This window comes from Channa argus, chromosome 14 (assembly GCF_033026475.1).
Source record: "Channa argus isolate prfri chromosome 14, Channa argus male v1.0, whole genome shotgun sequence".
Taxonomy (NCBI): domain Eukaryota; kingdom Metazoa; phylum Chordata; class Actinopteri; order Anabantiformes; family Channidae; genus Channa; species Channa argus.
Genome location: NC_090210.1, coordinates 1,462,484 through 1,482,194, shown reverse-complemented (window position 1 = coordinate 1,482,194; position 19,711 = coordinate 1,462,484). Strand labels below are relative to the sequence as shown.

The following is a 19,711-nucleotide window of genomic DNA, read 5'->3' as shown; positions in this document are numbered from 1 at the left end:
TGGAATTTTAGCGCTTATTTGAAAATAACAGTCAACTGTAATGGAATTTACACCTTGACCTTCAAAGAGCTTTACTGACCTGAAAATTATTAATCCTAGCTTAAACAACTGCCTTATTGGTTTGAGAGTATAATTAAGTGCGCGATATTGTTAGCACCGTATTTTCTAGAAAACATACAGCCACAGCTCATTCAATGACAAGACCAAGTTACAATTTAACTCACATTGCCTTACTTATTTCTCCATTATAGTAATAGTAATAACTGTATTGACAAACATATTTGCCTGCAGAATTAGCCTGCACTGAAACACTGAAACAGAAATGCACTGGAATCCTGAGTTTTCTAAATATTATCCAGAGGGGCTGTATGTGACAATGCAAACATCCAAGTCAGTTGGCCCTCACATAATGCCAGCTCCTCAGTACAGAGTCTGAATACTATCTGTGTGGTCACATGTGTAAATAGAGCAGGTAATTGTGCGGAGACGTCATTGCAGGCGAGTAGGTGTGTTGAGGACTTCTGTATCCTGCGATTGCCACAAAAGCAAACTAATACATAGACATATATCTTTATAATCTTGACTTTATTCTGTAAAGTGCCCTGAGATGACTTTGTTGTGAATTGGCGCTATATAAATAAAGATGAATTGAATTGAATTGAACATACCGGCAAAGAATACTAATTTATACAATAACAACAACGGCTGACTGGAGTGACTCCGAAATCTGTAATCTTCTGTCGGTAATGGCAAATTGTGAAGCAAGTGCAGGCAGTAGCACATGGCCTTGTCAAATTTGATCTTTGATGAGTTTTGAACAAAAATCTGCAATTTTCGCAGCACACTTTATGCATCTATTCTGCCCCCAACACACTTTTCAGCCAGACACCACCCAGATTAACAGAGTACTTGCTCACACGTGAGAACATCTCCTGATGTGCACTACAGGTGTGAAAGAGCTACTACAGAGAATATCCCGAAAAGGATTCTCCAGATATTCTTCTAAGTTCATTTGTGACACAGAAGTGTTAAGTTCTCCTTGTGTTTATCTTACCTGCTATGTTGCTGTCTGTCTCATCTGTCTGCAGACTGGTGACACTGGAGTTGTCCATGCGCTGTTGCAGGTCATTTAGTTTCTCCCGTAGCTGTTCGATATCACTCTCCTTGCTGTCCAGCTGCATTTGCAGCTCATTGCGATACGTGGACTCCTCTACCAGTTGCTGTTGTTACAACAGTTAAAAAAATTCCCTTTTAAAAACAAGAAAACTCCACATATTTATTCTGGATAATAGCAAATTGAGATATCAACTCACTGCCTGCATTTCGCTGAGCTCCTTCTGATACTTGATGGCCATGATGTTAAACTTATCCTTCTCTTGGTTAAGCTCCAGCTGCAGCTTTCGGTTTTCCTTCTCTTTCTTCCTCAGGTCAGCAGAACTGTCCTTCCTCTTCTTGTCCAGCTTCATGTCTTTGCGATTCATGATCTCTGCCAGCTTGTTCACCGCCTGACAGATGTGGGAAACAAGTCAGTCATTATTGTCCACAGTCTATTATAAGTGTTTGCCAATGACTTCTGATTACTCAAACAAAGCATCTTTACCTGAGTCTTTAATGTGCGCTCTGTGTTGAGAACCTTCTCGAAGTTCTTGACTGAATTTGCATTCTCCTCCTTCTGAGCCGCATACTCTGTCGAAGAAAACACAGTCAGCTGGTACAATGACATAATATAAAGTAGCCATAAAGGTCAACAAAGAGAAAGTACCTTGCTCAAGAGCAAGAAACTTTTCATTTAACTCCGCCTTCTCTTTGCTGAGGTTTTCCACATCTTTGGTCAGAGCTTTATTGGAGTCCTCAAGCTGTAGAAAGATTTCAAAATTATAACCCTCTACTTGAAGTTATGACCTAAACAATGGTTTGAATAACATTGAACCTCACAAAAAGCACAAAATCAATGTGCAAAATCCTTTTCATTTTGCTGACCCGTGTAATAGTGGCCTCTTTCTCCCCGAGCTCCTGCTTATGTCTAGTTGCTGCCTTCTTGTTCTCCTGGTTGAGCTCAAAGTACTGCTCCTCCTGAAGTGCCCGCGCAAGCTGTTCTGACTCGGCCTTGGTTACTGTGAGATCGAGCTGAGCAGATAGCGAGTCCCTTTGTGCAAGAAGAAAAACATTTTAGAAGTTAATATTAAAGAATTCTCCTGAACCTAAACAAACAAACAAACAAAAAAAACATCAGCTGGTAAATAGTTAATATTTAGATGGTTTAATCTATGAGTAGCAGAGCTACAGCAGAATTTTGTTTCTTACCTTTCACTGCTCAAATCCTGCATCTTTTTATGAGATTCTTGTACCTGCCGGTTCCTTTCTTCAATCTCCTCTTTAAGTTCCTTAACCTGAGTTTTGTAAAGCGTCTGAGGGAGGACAGAAAGGTAGGTTAGCCTGTGACTTTCACAATGAATAAATTAGAGATTGAGGAATAGAGACTTGTACTTACAGAGAAATACTGTTCAGCCTCAAGCTGGTCCTGAAGTTCCCTCATCTGTCCCTCATTTCCTCTGTATTGTCTGGTAACACATTGACAAAAGACATCAGGTACTTCAGTTTCACTCCTGATTAAATTCACATATCTACACAGGAGGATCTAGAATTTTTTAATGAGTGACAGACTGGGGCATATACTCCAAAACAGAGGGGCATGTTTTAGGATAAGTAAAATATTTAAAACTCAGCATTTAGGAAATTACAATTCTGTAAAAATAATTAAAATATTGGTCTTATATTTAAAATACTAATTTATTTCAATTCTGACAAAGGTTCTAAATTCGTTCACAATTATAAGCCAATTTAAGCTAAGTACCTACTACCTTCTGAGTCTGACGCGGGTGGTCGATATTTTGTGGCCACCCCTCGGGCCCTGCCCCTGCTTGTAGCTAATTTTACACACAAAGTTTGAGTACTTTCCAAAATGGCACTGTATGGCAAAGCAAACAATGTCAGCCTCTAAGGCCTGTGGTAAAGGCAACTTGAAACACAGCCAGGAGCTCTGGCTGTGGAGCTCAGCAGGGGATTAGGAATGGAGGGGCTGAAGCTGGACCTAATCCTGTGGTGTAAACACTGTCGCAAAACAGCTTTTGCACAGTCACCCGTTAAGCTGGAATAATAGCGCTTATTTGAAAATAGCATACAATTGTAGGGCAATTTACCCCTGACTTTCAAAGAGCATTACTGTACAGAAATCAGAACTTCTGGATAAAGTTACTGCCGGTTTTATTTGAGAGTAACATTTACTGGCACAGTGATGTAATTAACCCATTTTCCAAATTTCCCAGTAATGTTACACAAGCGTTTATTCTATTAGAATTTATATTCTGCTTGTTTTATTTACATCACATGTGACAATATCACATGTAAAGTGAATGGTGGATGAATCCCATATGTAGAATTTGTAGAAAAAAAACAAGTTATCAATTTTGTAATTACAAATTATTTTATAAATTTTAGAGCAGAAACTCACTTGGTCAATTGTACTAACTGGAACTCCAGCGAGCGTTTACTCTCTAGTGCTGTGTTGCTCTCCTGTTTGAGCTGCTTCTCTGAACACCTAAGACGGTCCACCTCCTGCATTCGGTTCTTCAGCTCATTCTGAGCCAGAATACGCTTGCTTGACTCCTGTTCTAGCTGCATCCGCAGATTCTTCACCTGGAATGGGAAGACATGAGATAGGAGACATGCTGCAGACACAAGGCACACAAGCGTTTGTATAAAGGCACTTTTTATATATATGTGGCTACCAAATGAAAGGGATTACTCACCTCGTCTTCCAGCCTTTCTTTTTGCTTCATCAGCTGCTCCATCTTCTGCACAGACTGCTTGAGGTCAAACTCTAACATTGAGCACTGCTTCTCTACTTCCACTACCCGACTTTCCGCTCGCATTCTTGCTCCATTCTCCTCTGACATCTTCTGCTGAACGGCTGCAGTAAGATTGAATAATTAATTAATTAATTAATACTACAGGATACTTTCTGTGTACTGAAGACCTGGTCACAACTGAACATCTGTCCAGTATGTACCAGTATGTCCCTTTCTTATTCATAAGGAGGAACAGAAAGAACAGTGTGTGTTGTGTTGATTGATTAATATCGTAAGTATCAGGTCAAAGAAGAGACAAAACTGTAAAAAACATCTGAAATGTATCCACTAATGCACACTCTCAATTTTAGACATTTATCTTTGTTGTCTTAAATAAAGCTGAAGCTATAATCGAAAATGCTGTATTTTTCTAAGTTGTTTACTTTTGTTTTACATAAACATTTGCAATTAAAGCATTTTGGCTACAGTGTATTCCAGAATTAATTTAGAATTTAGAAGTGAAAGGCAAAAAAAACCCCAGACAGATCATTGCTCTTTTTTAAGTCCAGTGTTTATATGCAACAAGTCAATGTCCTGACATGCTGACTGGCTGACACTCCTTGAATTCCTCCCGCCCAATCAACTCCTTAGGGTGAGTTTTATCAGATCAATAGAAAAAGCAAAAGCCAAACCAGAAAGAGTAAGATGGGGTGAAAGAGTTGAATAAAATAAAGGCAACAAAAGAGTCAGGAAAGACAAGGCAGGGTGGTAGAAAGAATGAGAGAAGGAATTAAACAGCAAAGTGAAAAAATGTGAGCAGGGCATGCTCTGACTTAGGACTGGCATACCATTCATGGCAGCTGATTTAGCCTCTTCAATAGACTCATATTTGTCAGTGAGCTGTGCCCGCGTCACCCTGTGTTCAGTCTGTTCCTGCTCCAAACGCTGCTGCAAAATCTTCAGCTTGTAGTTCAAGTCAATCTCCAGGCTGTTCTTTTCCTGCATGGGGGGTATTTGTTTTGAAATACACAAAATACAGCGATCCTACAGTACCACATGATGAAAGCACCATGTACTTTTATGCTCTCTGCACTTGGCAATACCTTCTCTAAGTTGTTGGATCTTTCCTGGGCCTGTTTACGTTCTGACTCCAGTTTGGAGAGGCTGAGCTGCAGGTTTTTGTTGTCTTCTTGAAGTGCAGCCATCCTTGCTGAGAGGGAAAAAAAAAGACCAAAATAAATAAATTACAAACTGATTGTTTATGCAAGTTATGTTTTTTTTTGTTACAAAAACCTGTTTATTTTAATGTTTTCATGGCTGGTCTTTAATATGAAAAAGTCAGTGCTATTCACAGCAAAAGATAACTGGGACTTCCTGACTGATATATATTTTGAGCCTGGACATCACCAACATTAGAGGTAACAGAAGTCAGTGAACATACAATTGAATGTGTTTCTGACATTTATAAATTACAGCAAGACTATTAGTCTTATAAGGTGATCGGATGCCACACGATGGATGGTTAAAATATATTCAAATTCTATCTTACCCTAGATCTAGATGTTAAGTAAACTTTTCATAAAGACAAGTAAGATTTTTTTAAATAAAATCTCTAAAAACGGATTTTAGGCAAGCCGTCATGGCTTTTGGACTTTTTTGTTAAATTTGCATTTGTCACCTTGCAGCTCCCTGATCTCCTCTGAGCCCTGGCTATTGTTCCTCCTTTCCGAGTCCAGGGTGCTCTGAAGGAGCAGGAGCTCCTTCTGCAACTGTGCTTTCTCTCCGTCAACTGCACGGCTCCTCTCCTGCAGATCACGATTCAAATTCTCCAACTGGCTCATTGACTTGGCCATCTCTGTGTGAGTCTTCCTCAGTCTCGCTGCTGTGTCTGACTCTGCACGCAGCAGGTCATTGGCCTCTTCCAGCTGTCAATCAAAGCAGAGGGGGCCAGAGAGAAAAATTACCTTTAATGCATTGTCCTCAACTAATGCAGACTGTGCGCATTTGCAATTTTTTTTGTGTACCTGATGCTGCATTTGGGAAATTTTGTCATTTGTGGCCTGTGAGTTTTGACTGATTTTCCTCATATCTTCAAGCTGCTCCTTTAAAGTCGACACTAAAAACAACAAAAGAAGACATTTATTAAAAAAAAGAGATTAATTTAAATTAAGTTTATCTTAAATCTTGTGCACAGTGTATAAAGGAGCTTATAGCTTGTAAATCCTATTAGTGCTGTCGACTATGGCAGGTCAATGGGAAATTCAGAGGGAAATAAATGGTTTACATTTAACTAGATCTGCAGTTAGCATTGACCAAAAAGCTGGGATCAGGATACCAAATAACTGATTTGGGACATATGTATTAGCCAGTCGTATCCTGCTGAGAGGATGAGGGTCAGTTAACAAAACCAACAAACACTCCATCACCTGTTATTTCTGCAATTATACTTTAAAGGCAAAGTGTCTGAATCATATCTCAGCAAAACCTTATTTAACTTTACCCTCATTCTCCAAATTGCGTCTCTTCTCTGCCTCCTGGTCAGCTTTTCTTTGGTACTCTGTGAATCTATGCTGCAGCATGAGCTTTTCCTTCTCCAGCATAGACATGCTGGCCTCGACACTCTTCCTCAGGTTTGCCTGTAGCAAAAAACAACAGCTATGATGTGGCAGTAAAAAAATCTTAATTTAATAATAAATAAAATGCCCAATCAAGTCCATGATTTTAAATAAATGCATTCAACCATATTGTTTTATGTTTGTATAATGTGTTTTAGTTGTAGCATACGTTTTTTTTTAAAGCTCTATTAACAATCACAGTATTAAACATTGTGTCTTTTTAATAAGAGTTTCACCTCTTCATCCAGTTCTTTCATAATCTTGTCAATCTTGGTGCTTGATGTCCTAGGGAGGGAACCGAATTAGACATTACATTAACTGTCTGTTACATGAATAAGCAAATCATTTTTAGAATAATAATAATAATTCTTGTTTTGTAAACTAATATTCAAATATTACAACACAAAACGTGATCATTTTTTAAATGGAAATTCTAGTACATTATCATACAGCAACTTTTTTTTCCATCTCTCTCTAAATGCTGCTGTTTTTAAAACTTCAAGATTAAACCATTTTCTTCAGGTTTTGCAGCTACTTTTTTGTATGTGTGTGTGTGTGTGTGTATATATATATATATATATATATATATATATATGTGTGTGTATATATATGTATGTATGTATGTGTGTGTCTGTGTGTGTGTATATATATATATATATATATATATGTATGTGTGTGTATATATGTGTGTGTGTATATATATATATATATATATATATATATATATATATATATATATACACACACACACACACACACACACACACACACACGAATGACTGCCACGTTGCATACCTGCATTTCTGCTCCAACTCATCCTTCAGCTGCATCTCACTGTGGACCTGTTCCTCCAGCTGGTAGATCCTTTTCTGCAGGTTCTCCAGCTAAACAAGTGTGCAGTTTGAATTTATGAGGTGTGATGGAGAACTGAAAGAAATCTAACATTGTTAAAACTTGTGGTCTTCTACTTACATGACTCTTTTCTTCGTTTGTGCAACTGCTACGTTTATCGCTGGTCTTGGTGCTGGATCTGCGCAAAAGACTAGAGGAGGAACATGTTTTATGAGTTTTTGACTAGGACAATGAAATCAACCTCCTAACCCGCATCCTGTCATAGATACATCACTGTACTTACTGTTGACTGCTGTAATAAGTGAAGCCTACGAAGGGAAGCTGATTGCCCACAAAGGCCTTAGGTATAGGGAAGGTCTCCTCCTCTCCCCGATCCTCCTCTATATCATCAAAGTTACTGGTGTCTATGTCACTGCTCAGCTCAGGCACTACTGGAGCAGCCGCTGGGCATAGCACAAGAGATGGAGGATTTATTGTAACACAGGAAAAATATACCACAACAGCTCATCGCAGGTAATAAATTACTGTGTGACAGCAACTGAAGTCCTTTAATTAAAAAAAACTAAAGTTGGACAATACAAATTAATGTTTTCTAAAGCTGTTAAGGTTTACATTAGTAAACCTCTCTATCATTTTGATACATTGTATAATCTGTCATAACTGCTTTTAGAGGTATGTAGGAAAGATAATCTAGAAGTTGTTATGGTCTATTTGAAAACCTTTTTTCAAACATGGGAAAGCAGCCAGCTGGCAGAGCTGGTCAGCCTGTGAAACAACAGAGGTGGCCAAAACCAAAATGCTGACATCAGCCAAGTAAAGTATTAAATATAAAGCTGCTAAAGAACTGTATATAGCTACTGGATTTACCCAAACCTTTCTAATTTCTCACTGCTTAACGTCAATCCTGGCGTGCTAACTTTTGCATCGAACTGCTTACCCTATTGTTGGCCTGAAAAAATATGTGAAAATATGTTCTGCCAATTATGACTCTAAGCAGGAATCACATTTAGTCTTGGAGAGGACACACAATGAATGGCCGGTCTACAAGAATTTCCTGCAACTGTATGTAGCAGGTCAAATGGAAAACACAATGATTGCCACAACACAGAGCAGACTGCCAAAACAAAATAAGAGGTGTGAAAGGAATCTGTCAACTTAGCAGTTAAAATCTTCTTACTCTCTCTGATGTTCTCCCAGGTCCACTGGTCATTCTTGAAGAAAGGGTGCCTCTTGATCTCATCTACTCCATTACGGCCAAGTCGAACTTCTCTGTAGGGGTCAGGACAAAATACAGAGTTTGATGCGTTATCATTTCAGCAATTCAGTGTGCGATTTTCCCTAAACAAGCAAAAACATAGCTAAGAGGCACATCTTCTATGGAAGTATCTAAAATCTTTCCATATAAGGTTCTTGAACTCAAACCTATGTCTTAACAAGAAATAGGTCTTAAGAAAATCTAACCTGTCAGTCAAGAAAGCACATATGAGATTTTTTGCATTGTTGGAGATGTCACTGTCATCAGGGAAGGTCAGGGCATTCTTGTGGTTCATAATTTTGCTATAGGTCCCCACCAAGGAGTCTGCATAGAAAGGAGTGTCGCCTAAAGATAACACAAGTCAAACAAGAGCCACTGTTATAGACATGAGTTGAGAGAAAAAAAAAAACCCAACACACTGACAAAAGTATGATGTTTTGAATGTTAGAATGTATCCAATGGTAAAATTGCTTCAGGGTTTCGTTGATGAAAAGGACAAACACATTCTAACATAAACCTCAAATAGTTGATTTTTGCAGCACAAACTTACCAACTAGCATTTCGTACAGGAACACTCCAACAGACCACCAGTCACACTCTCTGCCATAATAGCCATCCCCTCCCTGGGATTTTAGTACCTCTGGTGAAATATAGTCCGGAGTTCCCACTGCTGTGTCGCATCGTACCATGCCATCCTAAGGGGATGAAAAAATGTCAGGCAGTTTATTACGATAAGATGTCATTATGAGCAAATTAATAACAAGGATTAAACTTTTTATACTTGAGAAGTTTATAGTTTTTATATAGTTTCAGTGTAGTTATCATTACATATGATCCAACAAATATACCTTGTTCATTTTCATACAGGTCCCAAAATCTGCCAGTTTTAAGTGGCCTGCTTTGTCCAGTAACATGTTATCAGGCTTCACATCTCTGTCGAGGAGGAAATAAGGTAAAGTTAAAATTGACATTACCAAAAGCAAGACATCAAATTAAAGCGTACCACTGGAAAACTTTATTTAGCATATGTCTGGATGAATGGTTATCCTTACAGGTGCAGTAGATATTTTCTTTACAAAATTTTCTAATACGCCTTAAAGGAGAGGAACCGTCAATGCTTCCTATGAAGATTCACAACACAGTACTGGCAGCACTACATAGATATTCACATAAAGATTTTTGAGCTAGGCTGACCTTCTGACTGTCACCAACTTCTCCTTAATTAGTAAGTTTTTCCAGAATTGTTTTAGAATGTATGCTGATTTTATTATTTTTAATATAACTGAAGGGCTGTACAGACTTTGGTACAGTGTAGCAGAGCAAGGATAGCGAGGGCTGGGTAGAGAAGAGTGGATTGATGAGCCCATTCTGGTTCTAGCTTAAACTGTACACCCATCAGCTACAACATTAGGTACATTCTCCAACTGGTTCCAATGCTACACAGAAGTTCTGCTATTAATTCTACTTTTACAAGGTTATAATGTCTCAGTTTTTAGGATAAAACTTTTAGACAGGTGACAATAACGTGCTTATTATTGAGGTCATAGTGGATGGTGGAGTTATAATAGATTACATTATATGAAAAGGGAATTATAATCTTGTAAAATTAGAATTCTGTTGAATTAGATTGCATTAGATTATTCAGGTCTAATTGTTGTAGCTGATCAGTGTTTTGTGTGTATTCTAGCTTTAAAGCTGCTTGTTGGTATCTTTTGGAGAATAACCGCTTCACTTCAAAACTATCTGAATCAGGATCAGAATCATAAATACTTTATTAATCTCCGAGGGGAAATTGCTTAAAGGTGCTGCACTCAATGGCACCAATAGGTCAGAAATGAAGAAGTATGAAAAAGGTGGGAAATAAGAATAGAATACATTTTTGCTTGAAATTTCCCTTCACTACAAAATCTCACAAGTTAATGTAAGGACATTGAAGTATGTAATAGAACTGTTGTGGTGGGCACTGTGCAATGAGACTGTGTCTCATTTACTAAAGCATTCTAGGAACTGCAGGTTTAGTTGTTTGATTCCCAGCAGCTTCTGGCCACATTCCAAAGTGTCCCTCGTCAAGACACTGAACCCTAAGTTTCCCGTCGTGTGTCTGCTTTAATTTGCTTTGGATAAAAGTAACTAACAGTAATCATGTTATATAAAAGAAAAAAAACATGGCTGTTTTACACCAGAAATCATGTCCAAAAAATGTGGCACAATGCAGCGTAGAGACATTGACAATATTCCCTACTACTCCAAGGGCTGTAGCCAATATCACAGAACTGAAGAGAAATACCTGATAGATGGTTGAAATCTCATCTAAAACACTACTGAAATAACGTAAGTGGGAAAACAATGACATAATTTCAAATTATTTAAGAGCCTCTCATTTCTTTGAAATACAGGTAGAGAAGTAGTAAAGAAGTATGGAAAGCTGGCAAATGCCGTGCTGTTACCTGTGAATGAATCCCATGGAGTGGATTCCGTCCAGAGCCAGCACCACTTCGGCTGTGTAAAATCGGGCCCACTTCTCCGGGACATCATAGTTGCTCATCAAGTTAACCAAGTCACCACCGGGCATGTATTCCATCACCATGTAGAGGTATCGGTCATCTTGGAATGCAAAAAAAAGCTGCAAAGGCAAGAAGCAATTACTAATAACCAAAAAATATATAGGGATTGAAAAATGAACACAAGTATGTTTAAGGTAGCTTTTTTTTTTTTGGTGTGTTAGTTTTTTACCTGCACCACCCATGCACTGTTAGCAAAAGCCATGATGTCCCTCTCCTCCCAGAAGAAAGCAGAATCTGACCTCTTTATCATCTCAAATTTGCTCAGCAGCTTCATAGCATATACTTTCTTTGTGGCTTGGTGTCTTACCTGGAAAAGATGAAGAGTTTACAATCACTTTAGGCTTATTTACGTACCTCCAATAAAGAGGCCACATTATGATTTTTCATAATTGTGGTCTGACGGGTGTCCATACTACAGTCACGCCAACATGTGAGTTGATTGTATGTAGAAGAAATCCCATTAAAACATTTCTTGTTTCTTTGTCTGCTCAGTTGGGATACTTTCTCTGGAGCCTCCCAAAACATTCAACACTTTCCTACATACAAATGTCATCGTCCAAAAACATATATCTCTGTTTGGGTCGACACACCATCATCCTAATCACATTATCCTATTTTAGTTAAGCCCCACAATAAAAACACAAAGATTCATTATATAGCCTCTTTAAGTTGGTTTAAAGTAGCAAAAGACAACATAAATATTGTTTTTTTGTGCTTAAATATTGACAAGTATAATGTATATAACATACACAAACACAACGACATCCTTACCAATTGCACCTCTCCAAATGCTCCTCTCCCAATAACTTTAACCACCTCGTAGTCCTCTGCTTTCATACGAAGATCACGAATTTTACTAATGGTTTCCTTATCTGGAAAAAACACACAAGCAAAGATTTTAACAGCAATGACAAGTTATTCCTCTTTCAGCGTATCCTGTAAACTTGCGGTCACCTTAGCAGATCATTGATCTGCACAGGTTTTTATGCCAGATGCCCCTTTTGACACAATCAGGCCCAATTCTACTGGGTTTGTGACTGGTCCTCAGATATGCACTTTTTTTCCTGCAAATGCAATGACTAGGGATGGGCAGTTTGAAGCTTGTGTCTTGCCCAGGGACACGTAGACATGTGGCCAGGGGGAGTTGGGATGCAAACAGCTGACTGGTCGGCCACTCCACCAACTGCCCACATTAGCAATTATAAGTATCGGTGGGAAAAAAAAATCAGTGTCTCCAAGTTAATACAGTTTAAAATACCTGAGACTTTGCTGATTACGGGTTCTATTTTTTCCATTTTTATTAGAATTTAGGGTATCATTTACTGTCTACATATAGCAATGTCAAATGTCATGAATATTACGTCTGCACCGTTGGGATATGGAAATTACACAAGTTTAAGGAAAGCTTGTTGCTTACTGAGAATTGACCTCTCCCTGATGAACAATATGATTTCCCCTAGAGGCAACAATATTCACAGTTCAGCCAAATTTGGTCATAGCTTAACTAAAGGAATACTTTTCAATTCACATGGGTCACAACTGGCACAAGAACACATGAGAAGAGGGGGGGTGGGGGCGGCAGCACAGGGGCATCCAAGTTCAATTGATCTAAAAATAATAAATACGGCTTGACTTAATAGAGAAAGAACATTTCAGAGTGAGTCGTCTAAACAGAGATTCCTGGGATCATGATTCCTACTTTCAAAATTGCAATGGACCAAACGGTACAAAGAGAATTTCATGCACGATGTTACAGAGATCATCTCACGTATGTTTGTTTGCATGTGTGAGTGTGAGGATGGAGGGGTTTTATTTCTTGTAGATCTAACCACACAGTACAGTAGAGAGCAATCGGCTGATATGATCAGGATCCAAAGCATAATGCATTAAGAAGAGATGTTGGAGTCAAGAACCCTTCAGGCAAAGCATGCTACTGAGGACCAGTGTCTCACAAGTCCATATTCATCACTGTATTTCCAATACACCAAAGAAAATATTTAAGAGTTATTGAGAAGATAGCTAATGGCAGTTTTTCAAATGTGAAATGATGAATGTTAGCGTCCTGTAAAGTGATGAAATGCATAAAGGCCGGGTTAAAATGAAAGAAAGATCAGTGCATGGATAAATGCGCAACTTTCAAACTTCATTACACGTACAGTATATCTTATGAAGACAAGCTGCACCTACTAATTTAGTAATTACAAATTAATTTTATAGTGGCTCATTTGTTAAAACACATGAATGAACCAGTGTATTTAAAAAATGCATTCAGCAATCTGTACTCTTTGTGCTCTCTGTATGCTTCCTCAGCATAAAGTTAAAACCTTAATCCTCCTTAAAAGTCACTACTAAGGGATCTACACTACCATTATTGTACTTCAATAGATTCTCGTACAAAGTGTTATTGCGCAAGAGGACTATGAAATAAACCCACACTTAAATAAATACATAAAACATAAAACAAAAGGCTGCAGAATATGCCTCAGAGAAAGACTTCTTGGGGTGTACATTTGAGGGCGTATGTTTGGTAAACTATGTTCATATTTAATTCAGGATTTAAAGATGTATTTACTCAAGATATAAAATTAGTTCCCTGCCACCACCTCAAACATTTTGTGACATTTCCTAGAATTTTAAATCCATAGAAATGAGAAGTTATAGCACATCTTTTGAGAAATAGTAGACTAACCTTATTCTCAGTCTTGGAATCAAATTTTTTTTTAAAGTTTTGTCTTTGACAAAATAGTTAATAGTTTGATAGAAAAAAAGAGAAGCCATCATGATAGTAATCATGTGGGTCACCAGCCATTTATGAAAGCCTCTTTGTTGAGGATACCAAGCTGCAGACACCTATTGTGTCCAAGCCCTCACAGAGGCACTGACCCAAAAAACAACCTTTTTCCCTATTCTGGGGTTATGACCATATGTAACAGGGGTTTCAACACACAAAGGGTTTAAGTGAAAGACATGGAGAGGATGTACACCAAAGCATGACATGTAGGGAAAAGCTTGATGTGAACCACTTACATCTATTCAAGAAGTTGTCAATGCTCTTGTTTTTCCTTAGGGCAGGAAAGTCAAGGTCGTACACTAATGCATCCAAGCCATCCTGTGGAAAGACAGGAGAAGGGTTAACAGGCAGGCGAACAAAGCTTCTGTCTATTCCTCCAACAATATCCCAGGATGGAAGAACAACAGTGTTCCCTGTATTTAATTGTAGAACTGTTCTAAACAGTATCTTGTACAAAGCTAACAGCGGGATTCTAGCCTGGATTACATTAATAGTCTAGGAGGGTTTTTAGCTGATAACATATAGGTGGATTTCAACGCTACTCTTAAGTATTTATTTTTTGAGGTAAAAAAATAAAAAAAGGGTACAATGATGGACATCCATGCTATTTTTATTAAATGAAGCTTCAAATCTGATCTTACATGTTACTTCCCATTTTCAGCATTACGGTCTAATTTAAATATACAGAACAACCGTTTTTGAACAACCTTAAAAATACAAGCTGAAAATCTGTCATTTGTGATAAGAGGCTGCAGTTTCATTTAATGCAACAAAGCTGAAAGAACTAAGCAGACACGTATTTTTCCTACATTAAGTATTCCACCCTGAATACGTTTTCAATAAAAACTAAATAAGCACCTTTTGGCTAAGGCAAAAGGGTGGTGCCAAAAAAATTACCATAAAATTAGATCAACATTGAGATTTTAGAATACAGAACTAAAACAAACAAAGGTGTTCCAACCTCACTTGTTTTTTTTTTTTTTTATCTTTATAAGCATCATTTTATTAACAAGTTTAACAGTATCGTCCTTGTTAGCTGTAAAACATAGAACTGAAAGGACTGCAATAACTACTGATTTCAAATTATAGTTTGACAAACATTATTGGAATTCAACGGGCTGTAAATACAGTGTAGGCTATCCAGCCTCATTATTGCCACTGGCAGGGTTTAATCTAATCTATCGTATTCGAAACTGGTTAAAAACAAAAAACACAAACACTAGTGTTGAACACAATATATTGTTAGGTGTTCCTCCTACGGAGTCTGAGGCAGATGTTGAGTATTTTCTGATGGTGTTGGCTAAATTTTCTTTCTTCAAAGCTCAACAGCAACATTGCCACTTACCCATAAAATATAAAGGGAAACAACACAAGATTTGAACTCACTATCCTTACTAGGATCCTGTCAGTCTTGTATTGTGAATAATTGAAATGTTGAAAGATGACAGATTTCTGACCAAAGCAATACTGACACATAGTGAAAAAGCAGCTCAGACAGGGCAGGGAGTACTCTTTAGTAACTTTGCTGGTTCAGCTCAGCAATGGAAATCCTCCCTTTCTTAAATCTTCCCTTTATGAGATGCTCAGGGTTTATGAGTGGAAATAGGGATAAAGGCAGGAGAGGGGAAAAGGAAACATGGAACATGAACAAGAATGGCTGGTGGGAAGAACAGAAGCAAATGTGTAGACATTAACAGAAACAGAACGAGGGAAATAATTAAGAGGGTAGGAGATCTTTCAAGTCAATTTTCAAGAGGGAGCACTTACACAAGATAGATCACAGGTTGTGAGAAACAAGGGGCCTTGCACTGGGAAAAAACCAAAACCTAACAACAAAGGGCTGAAGAACTGCGTCTTTCAGGACCCTGATCACAAGGCTCTGTGCTTAGCAATTTGCACGTTTGCATAACTTCCTGCCGCATAGTCCTCTGGACAGCCACAGTAACATTCCTTTACAGGACTGTACACGTCAGAGAGCTATTTTAGGTATGTGGCCAAACAAGTTCTCAACAAGAAGTAGAGGAAGGCAGAGGAAAAAAAAAAAACTCATCCCAAGTACCGTCACATAGTGAGCCTTATTTTCAATCAGCATTGGTGCTTAACACTATGACGGAAAAGAGGAGGGAGTGAAGAGCGGGTGGATGCAGGGCTGGCTAATCCAATAGGAGAACAAATGAAGGGAAAAAAATTTAAAAAAAGAAACCCGGAAGAAAGTTATGCTCAGTTCTCAAATGAAACACCAGATCATCAAAATAATCTGGCAGAGTAAGTTTAAATTGAGAATAGCATTAAAACAAACTGGGAAATTGATAAATAAAATAAAGCTGATTGATTAAACAAGCTGCACATTGGTGTACAAGTACATTTATGCACCATCAAGTGTCCCATAACTCTATAACTCTCATTAAATCACTATAGAGACTCACTGATGCAGTGGCATCAGGTTCATCCCATAAATTACCTCTGGTAACAGATTGGCTGTGGGTGAGGGATCAGGGAACATCTGTCCCTGGCATCAATGATGAAAAATTGCAGCACAAAATGGAAAAATGCTCCAACAATGTACAATAATTGTAACACCCCAACAACCTATATGCTAAACGTATGTAAATTTGTCCTACAGAGAGTGACTGCATTTACATGCCCTTGAGAAACCTGGTTATTGGAAATCCAGATTTTTCTCCTTCACCTCCAACTTATTTTGGAAGCCCGACTCACAGATTTTAACTGTATAGTGACAGAAAACACTGCCTTATTACTTCTTGTGTGTGTGTGTGTGTGTGTTCGTGTCACAGAAGGAGGAGAGTAAAAGAAAGGGAAAAAAAGGGTGGTCTATACTGGGACTGTCTGAATTTTGAAGATTCACAAAGGACAGTGAGCTATTAAGACCTCTAAAATGTTTAATTTAGATTTCTGCCGCTTTAGACGGACCATGCGGCATCGTTAACGATCTTTCCCCCCCACCAGTCAGCTGCTTGTTCCTTTTGTTACACACATGCACTGCTGGAAAAAGCTGATAAGAAACCTGGTTATGCTTAAACATGGCAAAGAAATTGGCGTTATCCAACGTTAGCGTTATTTTTTTAATTTTTTTTTTTTTAAATCAGGTTTCCCCAATCCCTAACCCAGCTTTCCTGTTTATGCAACTGCTTATATACTTAAAACACACACACAAAAAAAAATCTAGTTCGATAAATTATAACGTTGCTACTTAAGTCCATATGAACAGACTGATTTATTCATATCTTCAAATAAACCAATAATTTAATATAATTTTTTAAATGTAAAGGGGACTTCTGTTAAACTACTAGAAGCAAAGAAAGAAATATGCATAAGATTTATTTAGAGAAAGAAAAAACCCATCCACAGCAGTCCACAGGTTATATTTAATTTTCTGCCAGTCTTGGGAAAGAAAAAATGCTGGGAAAACAAAGCAGTTCAGCAGTCCATGTTTTCATATTTCTGCTGATACTGCTACAGGCAAACAGTGGCACATCCCTGGCAATACTAAATAATGATATCAAAACTCATCTCATCACCCCATTAACAAAATGAGCATGTTAATGTGTGTGTATTTAAAGAAAAAAAAAAGGTAAAAAATTAAAAGAAACACACACACAAACACGCACACAGAGCGAAACAGTCGACATAACATATGGCAATTATTTCATACAGCTTTAGGGTAGAGAAACCCACAACATGCGAGGCCTTTTCCAGACATTGACGTCTGAGTTAAAATTTCCATGGGAGACTCATCATCCCGTTCTGCATGCCAGCACAAGGTATGTGGACTCTGCTAAGTCGAGCCCTGCATCTCACTTCCTTTTCTGCCACCTCTTTAAGACAATATGCTTTACCACGTGTGCAATTGTGCAGACAGCCATTCAGTTTGCCATACAAATAAAGGCAGTTCCTTTGAAGGTTGTGCCTATGTGGACAGAAATGTGATGATACATACAAATAAATCATTTAAAACACTCTGTGAAACCCTGATATTTCAGGTTTAGACGTTCAAGTAAAAGTATAAGTCGGTGAACATATGTGCCGTGGAATTTATTACTCTGTTATACAGCACAGTGAAGCCTACAGGAGTGTAACACTTGGTCCACACCCCTTTTGCAAACTCCCAATTTACATAACATAAAGTGAGCAGAAATCCCACTGACCTGGTATACTGCATATCTAATAACTTTACTAAATAAATGGCAGTGACAGTGAACCCAGTGGTGCCAAAACAGGGGCATTCCATTTCCTTAAGAGGCCCAAATAAGTGAGAATCACTGTCACAAACGCTTTCATGTCAAAAGATAACTGAGTTATTCAAACAGTGGAGAGCAATCACGTGTTTCTACTGACTGAGCTCTGGATTCTCAAGCAATACTCTAGTGTTCTGCCTCCCTGGTCAGATTTCTGACCTCACCACAACATATAACCATTATTAAACATTTACTTAGTTCCATCTTCAGGGGACAGGGGTCACAGCAGCTTTTCAAAGTGGGAGTGAAGGCGTTAAGAAATAAGATGAAAGGAAACTAAGATATTGTAAAGTTCAAAGGGTGAATCAAAGGAAAAAGCCTGCCATTATTAATAGACTGGGTCAATTAACTATGCATTCCTGCACATAATCAGTCAGTTGAGTAAATGCAGAGTTACAGATAGCTTAGCCAATTGTTGGTCCCATAGATGAAAAGCTGAGGAGAGCAGTTTACAAGAGACACCCCTGAACCTTTCTGACAATAGGGGTGGATCAAATGCTTAACACTAAAAATGTTTTTCAACTCATGGAGATGTAATTATCATATATTAAAATAAATAAAAAACAAAAGGACTAAACTACAATTTTTGTAATGTGTGGACATTAAATACACATTATGTATAGTTAATGTAATACCTGTCTATTTTCGATTACATACCAAAGGTTTTGAATGAACTTCTATTGCTTCCTGGGAGCATGTTATGATGATAAACCAATTAAGACTGGAAATACACTTGAGATGGATAAAACTTTGCCAAGAAATCTTTGTGACATTTACTTTATTTTAGTAATATACTACTTTTAAGCTGAGGACACACCTGAAGACTAGCAAAAACTGTCATTATTATTATATATACTTATTTTTATTATTTGAAATAGTTGTAATACAGTACATGTGTCACGTTCAATTTGGGACAGAAAATAAATATTTAAACCAAAATCAACCTTATATCTTCAAATCACACTTAAGAATAAACTGGAACCTTTAAGCCAAGACTTTTATCCATATTTCCCAGTCCTTGTCTGGGAGAGGGACACACCTGACAGCTGAGTGCATCCGGAGAAATGCACTCAACAACTGGCAGTTCTGCAGATAAACACACCGACAAATCCCGCAATTTACACGTGTTCTTGTACCAATACAAATATGGCTGAAACCGAAAATTTTGAATTTTTGTCCTTTCGGCTTATCCCTGAGTTCAGAGTCTCCACAATGGATCATAGCCAGGACTGGGGATCGAACTACTGACCCTGTGGTCCGTGGCCTTTACCAACTTAGCACCAGCTGACCCCAAAACTTTTGAGTTCTTAACGTCACAATTTGTGTATAAAAGAACAGAAGATGAACCAAAAAACAGCTAAATCAAGGATGAAGGTGAGGACAACAGACTATAGTGCCTACAGAAGAAAATTAGGGTAAAATAACTTTATAAACGTTACTTTCAAGTACAGCTGTAGTTACTGTAGGTCTGCTTCAGCTGTGATACCAGTCGTAAATATTAAACATGATTTAAAAAAAAAAAAACAGACA

The 19,711-nt window shown here is 38.0% G+C and overlaps 1 protein-coding gene across 3 annotated transcripts in view; it reads right to left on the bottom strand.

Annotated features, from left to right (window-relative positions):
• Positions 1 to 19,711, bottom strand: part of rock1 (Rho-associated, coiled-coil containing protein kinase 1) — a 32,147-nt gene that overhangs the window by 7,747 nt on the left and 4,689 nt on the right. For all 3 annotated transcript variants that reach the window (XM_067529286.1, XM_067529284.1, XM_067529285.1), the window contains exons 2-27: positions 14,162 to 14,243; positions 11,906 to 12,006; positions 11,304 to 11,441; positions 11,018 to 11,193; positions 9,419 to 9,503; positions 9,121 to 9,265; positions 8,777 to 8,915; positions 8,493 to 8,584; positions 7,599 to 7,758; positions 7,436 to 7,505; positions 7,259 to 7,347; positions 6,700 to 6,748; positions 6,349 to 6,484; positions 5,873 to 5,964; positions 5,527 to 5,773; positions 4,952 to 5,058; positions 4,697 to 4,847; positions 3,810 to 3,970; positions 3,512 to 3,696; positions 2,492 to 2,561; positions 2,305 to 2,408; positions 1,981 to 2,146; positions 1,763 to 1,856; positions 1,601 to 1,686; positions 1,314 to 1,505; positions 1,055 to 1,220 (exon numbers count right to left, since the gene is read on the bottom strand). In XM_067529286.1, coding sequence (XP_067385387.1) covers positions 1,055 to 1,220; positions 1,314 to 1,505; positions 1,601 to 1,686; positions 1,763 to 1,856; positions 1,981 to 2,146; positions 2,305 to 2,408; positions 2,492 to 2,561; positions 3,512 to 3,696; positions 3,810 to 3,970; positions 4,697 to 4,847; positions 4,952 to 5,058; positions 5,527 to 5,773; positions 5,873 to 5,964; positions 6,349 to 6,484; positions 6,700 to 6,748; positions 7,259 to 7,347; positions 7,436 to 7,505; positions 7,599 to 7,758; positions 8,493 to 8,584; positions 8,777 to 8,915; positions 9,121 to 9,265; positions 9,419 to 9,503; positions 11,018 to 11,193; positions 11,304 to 11,441; positions 11,906 to 12,006; positions 14,162 to 14,243 — 3,283 coding nt within the window. The remainder of the gene's footprint in view (positions 1 to 1,054; positions 1,221 to 1,313; positions 1,506 to 1,600; positions 1,687 to 1,762; positions 1,857 to 1,980; positions 2,147 to 2,304; positions 2,409 to 2,491; positions 2,562 to 3,511; positions 3,697 to 3,809; positions 3,971 to 4,696; positions 4,848 to 4,951; positions 5,059 to 5,526; positions 5,774 to 5,872; positions 5,965 to 6,348; positions 6,485 to 6,699; positions 6,749 to 7,258; positions 7,348 to 7,435; positions 7,506 to 7,598; positions 7,759 to 8,492; positions 8,585 to 8,776; positions 8,916 to 9,120; positions 9,266 to 9,418; positions 9,504 to 11,017; positions 11,194 to 11,303; positions 11,442 to 11,905; positions 12,007 to 14,161; positions 14,244 to 19,711) is intronic.